Source organism: Oncorhynchus tshawytscha, linkage group LG29 (genome assembly GCF_018296145.1).
Source record: "Oncorhynchus tshawytscha isolate Ot180627B linkage group LG29, Otsh_v2.0, whole genome shotgun sequence".
Classification (NCBI taxonomy): Eukaryota; Metazoa; Chordata; class Actinopteri; order Salmoniformes; family Salmonidae; genus Oncorhynchus; species Oncorhynchus tshawytscha.
Genome location: NC_056457.1, coordinates 14,112,157 through 14,121,029, shown reverse-complemented (window position 1 = coordinate 14,121,029; position 8,873 = coordinate 14,112,157). Strand labels below are relative to the sequence as shown.

General features: G+C 43.5%; 1 protein-coding gene across 1 annotated transcript; it reads left to right on the top strand.

The window, feature by feature from the left end:
* The first annotated feature begins 2,863 nt into the window (after positions 1 to 2,863).
* Positions 2,864 to 6,172, top strand: LOC112227551 (protein FAM110B-like). Its single transcript, XM_024392355.2, has one exon. The coding sequence runs from the start codon at positions 3,354 to 3,356 to the stop codon at positions 4,428 to 4,430; it is 1,077 nt and encodes a 358-aa protein (XP_024248123.1). The 5' UTR covers positions 2,864 to 3,353; the 3' UTR covers positions 4,431 to 6,172.
* Positions 6,173 to 8,873: the final 2,701 nt, after the last annotated feature.

Genomic DNA, 8,873 nt, shown 5'->3' with positions numbered 1-8,873 from the left:
ACTTTGTCGCTGTCCCTCATTCGCTGCTTCCGCCTGCCTCCATGGCAGGCTCTTCTCTCCTGCCATTATGTCGTCCCAAGTCCAGGATGTTCTCTCCCTAATCTCCTCCACAGACAAGGATGCCATTACCTCCCGGGCACGCTGCTTGGTCAGTTGTTGGTGGGATCTTCTGTCACGATCGTTATAAGGAATGGACCAAGGTGCAGCGTGGTAGGCGTACATTATCCTTTAATAAATGAACACCGAACAAAAACAACAAACTACCAAACGAAATGTGACGCTACTGGTGTGCACACAGGCAACTAACTGTAGACAAGATCCCACAAACACAATGGGGAAAATAGCTATCTAAATATGATCCCCAATCAGAGACAACGATAAACAGCTGTCTCTGATTGGGAACCATACCAGGCCAACATAAACCATTAATCACCTAGATGACCCACCCTAGTCACTATCACGCCCCAACCAACATAGAAAATAAACAGCTCTCTATGGTCAGGCGTGAGTCAGGCCGCAAACCTGACTCAATTGGGAAGGGTCCGGGTGGGCATCTACCATCGGGGGAGGCTCCGATGGTCAGGGCGTGACATGTTCCAAAAACACGTTTTCATATGATTTCGTCTGGAGTGCCTCAATGTATCAGCATTGACATCCGATACTTATTTTTTACCAAGAACATATATCCACACACTCTTGAAAATAAGAGTATGGTTACAGTACAATGTTGTTCCCTGGTTTACAAAAAGGTCAAAGGTACACATAAGGTACCTTCAGAGGTACAAATAGGAATTCACACAGTACTGGTCGGTGCCTTTTAGAGTACATGTGCAGCTAATCTATACTTAACAAAAATAGAAATGCAACATGGGACAATTTCTAAGATTTTACCGAGTTACAGTTCATATAAGGAAATCAGTCCATTGAAAAAAAAAAAAAGAATTAGTCCATAATCTATGGATTTCACATAACTGGGCATGGGAGCAACCAATAGGCCCACCCACTTGGCAGCCAGGCCCACCCACTGGGGAGTCAGGACCAGCTTCTCAGAATGAGTTTTTCCCCACAAAATGGCTTTATTACAGACAAAAATATGGGATTTTTTTTCAGCTCATGAAACATGGGACCAACACTTTACATGTTGGGTTTATATTTTTCTACACAACATATTCAGTATAAGGTACAATTATTACAGCACTGAAATGTAGGTGGGAACAATGTGCTGGCTCGGACTCATTAGCATATTTGGGGGCGTAGTGTAAAATATGTTGTTTTTGTGGCAACCATCATTGGAAATGTTGTATGTGTTTAAGTGGTTAATCATCATGTTAATAAAAGTTGTTAAACACCCCTTCTGACACAGTTAATTCTGAAATCTTTATAAGAACCTATGACACTCAGGAGCTGTATTGTTAAGAGAGTAGTGTGCAGTTTAATGTCTACTGGTTTACAGAAAGCTGACGTGAAGTTAATGATTAGTTGTTTGTTGCAGTAGGGAAGGGCGTAGTACAATGACATGGTGACTAGGTACTGTATTAATTAAATATTATACAGTTATTTGGTATCACATGCAGTCATGTCAGGCTGGAGAACTGACAGCCCACAAGCACAGAATTATAAACAGAACACAACAGACCATATTAACTGGGAAGCCATTCCCACTCTTGGGAGACTAAAAAGAGCTAGTTAAAAGCCATGCCTGCAATATTCTGATAGGCTGCCAATTAGCAAGTAAGGTTGCTTGTTGTCAACAGAAGAGTCAGAGAAGGCACAATAGGTTACTTGTATGTTACTGTGAATTTTACAATAATTTACTGACATATGGTTTCCAGATAGGAAAAGTCAAATTCCAGTAGTGAAACTACTGGACAACAGTCAATACCTTTTTTACAGTGGCGCTCATCAGTGCCACATGCTCTAACAGAATTTGTAAAATAGACCATGTCAAAAGAGACACTCAACTTCCAACAACATTAACTATCAGACAGTTAAAATGCTACAACACTGCCACTGTCGGTAGACACAAATATATTTGACCACGTCCCCAAATATGCTAATGACCCCACCAGTACATTGCACCCACCTATCAAAGCGGGGGACTGTTAAAATTGAAATAATGTAAATTATCCATTTTAGAGTCAAATATTCTGAATGACATTTGACACCTGGATTTTCACATGTACTCAAATGTTGTCACATGCTCACATGTTGAAATTTTACATCCCCATGTTGCCACATTTATTTCACATGAGATCCTATTACATCATATTTCACGTTATCACATTAGTTGATTTAAAAAAGTCATCTTTATTTAACTATGCAAGTCAGTTCTGAACAAATTCTTATTTACAATGACAGGAAACAGTGGGATAACTGCCTTGTTCAGGGGCAGAACAAGAGATTTTTACCCTATCAGGTCTGGGATTTGATCCAGCAACCTTTCAATCACTGGCACACCACTCTAACCACTAGGCTACCTGCTACCCCCATAAAATCATATTAAATTCACGTGTTTTCTTCCATGAGGGTTCTCCCTGAATTCATATTGTGGTTTGGATTGGAATAATTTCAGTATATGTGGACAGTATCATCACTATAGTGGAATTAATGTTTCAATGTGAAACATTTTATTCCACTCTGGAAAATCCTATTCACCTCTCTGAAGAATCAGTAGTGCTCCACCGTGTACTACCTTCACACATTTTATTACAGAGACTCCTTTACCCAGCCCTCCCCTTGGTGCTTGATCAACCAATCGGATCGTAGTTTTTGCTTTAACAGCCAACCACAAGCCTACCTTGCCCTCTCTTCCTGTTGTTGCTAGAACAGTGATGTCAACTCTCATGTGACATGATTGGCTGTGGAGGCTGTGCTGGGTTTCAGGTCGCTGCCTAGGCTGAGCAGCACAAAGGACTGGGGGAGAAAGCTGCATCCATCTCTGCATTGGAAGAATCCACTGGATTGGGAGAAGAAGACAAACGCCACAGGCTCCATTACCCACGTCTGCTCAGAGACCCAGACCGAGACTGCGCACAGCCAGAAAAAAATAGAGAGAGATATTTCAGGATGTAGAGAGAGAGAGGGATAGATACAGGGAGAGTCATAGATTTAGCACAAAAGAGATAGATAAATATAGATTTGTATATAGACGGGAGGCAAAACAGGGCCAGTGCTACCTGCTGGGAGGTGCAATGAGGCTGTGTTATCGATACTGGCCAGACGCAGGTTGCAGCAACAGCAGCAGCAGCAGGGCATTCCTCCGGCTGGATGTCTGTTATTCTGAGGCAGTGCTGTGAGTGGTGCGTAGTACCACCAAATCCAGCACGACTGTGGCGGGGGAGAAAATCTCTGACATGCCCACGGAGATGCTTCAGTCAGAAGGCGTGGGCAAGGATGTCACCCTACCTGCTGCCACAGCCGGCCCGGCTCAACCCGGCGCGGTGCCATTGCGGATCCTCAACAAGGGGCCTGAATACTTCCGCAGGCAAGCCGCAGAGCAGCACCAACCCCATCGTATGAGCGCCGTGGAGAGGCTGGAGGCGGACAAGGCCAAGTACGTGAAGAGCCAAGAGGTGATCAACGCCAAGCAGGAGCCTGTGACGGCTGCTCTACTCCTGCCCAGCCCTCCTGGACCCCCTGGTGGCCCTGCATATGGTCCCAAGAGAGCTGGCAGCAGCCCTGCCCTCAAAGCCTCCAACAAAAACAACGGTAAATCTGATGTGGGCCAAGCCAAGCGTGCCAACCTCAATTTAGAGATCCTGCGGAATCTTCTCAACAGTTCAGAGAGTTGCATGGCGGGCCAGGGGAATGGGGCGAGGAGCTGGGCCCCACAGCGCTCCCGGTCCAGCGAGCTTCACCGCCGCTCCTTTGCTGAGTCGCTGCGGGTGTTCCCCACGCAGGGTGCCAACCTCAACCTGAGCGCCAGCCTCCTGCAGGAGCGGCCCGTCGAGGGCCTGCTGCACCTCTCACTCAGCTCCTCAGACTTGCGCTTGCCCCTCCGTGTGAAACCCGGCATTAGTGGTGGCTCCGGCCCGCCCCCGCCACCCAAACCCCATGCCTCTGTTCCCCGGAGACCATCCCTGAACCGGTCCAAATCTGACCTGAGTGAGCGCTATGCCCGGGCAGGCGCTGACGTGGAGCGCTTCTTTAACTACTGTGGGCTGGACCCCGGGGAGCTGGAGGGCCTCGGTGTGGTGGAGAGCTTTGCCCGGGCCAACTCCGACCTCCTCTCCCTCAACTTCCGCAGCGCCAGCATGATCAGCTCCGACTGCGAGCGATCGCTGCATAGCAACGACAACCTGACAGACGACGCGGACTCGGCTGAGCGCGTCCCCTACGGAATATCTGCCGTCGAGCGCAATGCACGCGTTATCAAATGGCTGTATAGCATCAAACATGCACGAGAGTCTCAGAAAGTCTCCCATGTTTGAGAGGACTCAAGCTTTATTAGGTCATGATTAGCGGAACTAGCTACAAAAGGCATTCATAACCCATCCATAAGCACTAAATAAATATAAATACTATATAGGTATTTGATAAACGCTTTGTGATGTATTGAACATAGCATCTTACAGTGCATTTATGTGAAAGTATAATATCATTATTGATATTTTTGAACCATTTGTAAATCAATAGTAAACTATAAATCATCATGTATTATGCATTCGCTTATTTATTTAACAGTAAGTTATACAATTGAATTATTTTTTATTCATTATCATGCCAGATGTCATAGCACTAATGTCACTCATGAAGACATCCAGAAACACTATGAAATATCTACATGATAAAGAAACGTAAAATGTGTAAACATAAAACACTTGTTGGAGTACATGCATATGTAAAGTAAAACATGCATATGTATAGTAAAACATGCATATGTATAGTAAAACATGCATATGTATAGTAAAACATGCATATGTATAGTAAAACATGCATATGTATAGTAAAACATGTATATGTATAGTAAAACATGCATATGTATAGTAAAACATGCATATGTATAGTAAAACATGCATATGTATAAAGTATGTCTTGAATCATCGACAACAGGCCTTATACTGTATAAAGGTAAACACGGTTATATGGATTAGTGTTTATAAGAATTCTAAAGCAGGCATTCAAATAAAAATGTTTCCAATTACAAAACCTTCCCACAATTCAAATTTGGACCTAAGGACTGCTAACCAAAGTTCCAACGAAAGGACAAGACATACCTACACACTGGTGGCAGTCCTAACGCCTCTGACCACAGAACATTGGCCTTCCTTTTATTTTTATTTCCCTACGGTTCTACATGTTGAATCGACTCCGTTCGTTGACACCCAGCAGGTGATCTACTGTGCACGGCCAACATTCGTGTTGGTCTGTCTTGTCCTTTAAGGATAAGATGCACTATAGGGTGATGCTATGTCAAACTGTGACGTTTTCATACGGTAACCCTATATACTGCTGTTTCATCATGTTTACCTAGTGCTTACAGTAAGGTTGTAAATGCTCCCTGTGTAGACACAGTAGATGTAATTCATTATCCATTATGCATTATTTGATCTACAATAGGTATTTGTGGTCCTGAAAACATTGTCCTGTCAGCCTGCATGCTTCCCCAAAACTGCAGTTCTCAGACAGAACCTTGATTTTAAGATGGCTGCTGTAGTACCTTACTATCTTTAAAAAAAAAACGGGGGAAAAAACGAGTTAAGCAGCATTGGCACAGTCAGCATTGTCTGGGTACATGGACTGTTACTCAAAGTCATTCCCGAGGCTGAGCGCATTATGTCCTGCTATTTGCACTTCAGTGTTGATGCTTTGCTCCTGTGTGCTTTGATCAATACCCGCGTGTGTGTCTGTGTCCAAGCGCTGTGTGAATATAAACTCTTTAGCTGGCAAAGCATGTTATCAACTTCTATTTGGTTTTGTACTGGTTCTGTAGTTCCCTCCATGTGGTCACTGTTGTGTTCATTTGGCGAATTAGGACCGGATGGTTGCGTTTGGGGACTATTGGCTTGCTCTACGTGTCAATGCATCACCAATGCAATGTACCAGTGGCCCAAGATCTTTTTGTATTGTATAATCTATACTGTATAAGGACATGCATAGCACTTCAACTGCTACCATATCTATGAAAGACGCAATTCTGCTTGTTACTGTATTAAATAGCTTATTAACTGCTTAGGCCTTGTCTTTTATCAAATCAAATTTATTTGTCACATACACATGGTTAGCAGATGTTAATGCGAGTGTAGCGAAATGATTGTGCTTCTAGTTCCGACAATGCTGTAATAACCAACGAGTAATCTAACCTAACAATTCCAAAACTACTACCTTATACACACAAGTGTAAAGGGATAAAGAATATGTACATAAAATATATGAATGAGTGATGGTACATAACGGCATAGGCAAGATGCAGTAGATGGTGTCGAGTGCAGTATATACATATGAGATGAGAAATGTAAGGTATGTAAACAAAGTGGCATAGTTTAAAGTGGCTAGTGATACATGTATTACATAAAGATGCCGTAGATGATATAGAGTACAGTATATACATATACATATACATATGAGATGAGTAATGTAGGGTATGTAAACATTATATTAAGTAGCATTGTTTAAAGTGGCTAGTGATATATTTTACATCAATTTCCATAAATTCCCATTATTAAAGTGGCTGGAGTTGAGTCAGTGTGTTGATAGCAGCCACTCAATGTTAGTGGTGGCTGTTTAACAGTCTGATGGCCTTGAGATAGAAGCTGTTTTTCAGTCTCTCGGTCCCTGCTTTGATGCACCTGTACTGACCTCGCCTTCTGGATGATAGCGGGGTGAACAGGCAGTGGCTCGGGTGGTTGTTGTCCTTGATGATCTTAATGGCCTTCCTGTGACATCGGGTGGTGTAAGTGTCTTGGAGGGCAGGTAGTTTGCCCCCGGTGATGCGTTGTGCAGACCTCACTACCCTCTGGAGAGCCTTACGGTTGTGGGCGGAGCAGTTGCCGTACCAGGCGGTTATACAGCCCGACAGGATGCTCTCGATTGTGCATCTGTAGAAGTTTGTGAGTGCTTTTGGTGACAAGCCAAATTTCTTCAGCCTCCTGAGGTTGAAGAGGCACTGCTGCGCCTTCTTCACAACGCTGTCTGTGTGGGTGGACCAATTCAGTTTATCTGTGATGTGTACGCCGAGGAACTTAAAACTTTCTACCCTCTCCACAACTGTCCCATCGATGTGGATAGGGGGGTGCTCCCTCTGCTGTTTCCTCAATTCCACAATCATCTCCTTAGTTTTGTTGACGTTGAGTGTGAGGTTATTTTCCTTGATCAGTTACCTTAGCTTTCTTGGGAACAGGGACAATGGTAGCCCTCTTGAAGCATGTGGGAACAGCAGACTGGGATAAGGATTGATTGAATATGTCCATAAACACACCAGCCAGCTGGTCTGCGCATGCTCTGAGGATGTGGCTGGGGATGCCGTCTGGGCATGCAGCCTTGCGAGGGTTAACACGTTTAAATACGTCGGCTGCTTACTCACGTCGGCTGCAGTGAAGGAGAGTCCGCATGTTTTGGTTGCGGGCCGTGTCAGTGGCACTGTATTGTCCTCAAAGCGGGCAAAAAAGTTATTTAGTCTGCCTGGGAGCAAGACATATTTCATCACATTTGAATTATCTTGCAAAACTTTTAGTAAGTTCTTTAAAAAACTTTTTTTTTTTTTTACACAAATTCCAAAACCACAAGCACATGTGTTGCGAAACCCTTCTCATAAAATCAACAGCCAATAAACAGGGAGTTCACCTTTCTAGTCAGTGACCATTCCAACATATTTGCACTTACCAGTAATAAAATAAACCATGCTCTTGCATGTGTTAAAGGCCAGGTAAGATTTCCTGCTGTTTAATTGTCATTTCATAAGGTTCTACAAATAACCACGTTGCCTTTGCATGCCTTTATTTATCATTTGAGTAGAAATGTGTGTGTGTGTGTGTCTTCCTCTCTCCATTCTACTCCCTTTTGATGAGGTCAGGGATGTAATCACTGTAGCTGTCCTGTCTGGCAATCTGACAATGAAAGAAAGAGTTTGTGTACTTACCGCATCAGTGCTTTGAGGTGGTTTATGCATCCAAACACGAGTATACTACCTGAGATCTATTCAATCTCAAATGAATACTGTCTCTTGGTAGGTATATGACCTAATGTTAGTGAATAGTGTCTCTGGTTGTGTATATGACCTGATGTTAGTGAATAGTGTCTCTGGTTGTGTATAAGACCTAATGTTAGTGAATAGTGTCTCTGGTTGTGTATATAACCCAATGTTAGTGAATAGTGTCTCTGGTTGTGTATATGACCTAATGTTAGTGAAAAGTGTTTGTGGCCATGGAGGCACCTGTATAGTGTTTCTATTCTATTCCTATAGCTCAGGCTATGTGCAGTATACCAAACAGAATACATACAGAAGGTCATTTGGAGTTCCTGTATCTGTATTTTCCATCCCCAGTCTATTTTACTTGACAAGTCTGCGGATCAATTCCCTCTTCTCATCCTGCAACTCGCTAATCTTCATCTCATAGTCCTGCTCTCTCTTTCTCTGCTCTGTCTTTGAGCATCTCTCGCCTTCTCAACACACTGTCTCACGTCTCCCAGGTTTTGTCTTACACTCTCCGGTATATATTTTTTCTCCAGCTCCATCAATGTGTCTATGTATGCTTCCTTGTCTTTCTTTTTCTATTTCTTCCTTCTCTCCTTCCATCATCTCGCTCACTCTCCTTTTCTCCCTGCACCTCCTCTCTCACCCGCTCTATTTCGTTCTTGACCCTCTTCTCCATATACTCCCTCTTTCTCCCTCACATTTTTCATCCTCTCTACCTCTTTCTCTCACTCCTTCATCC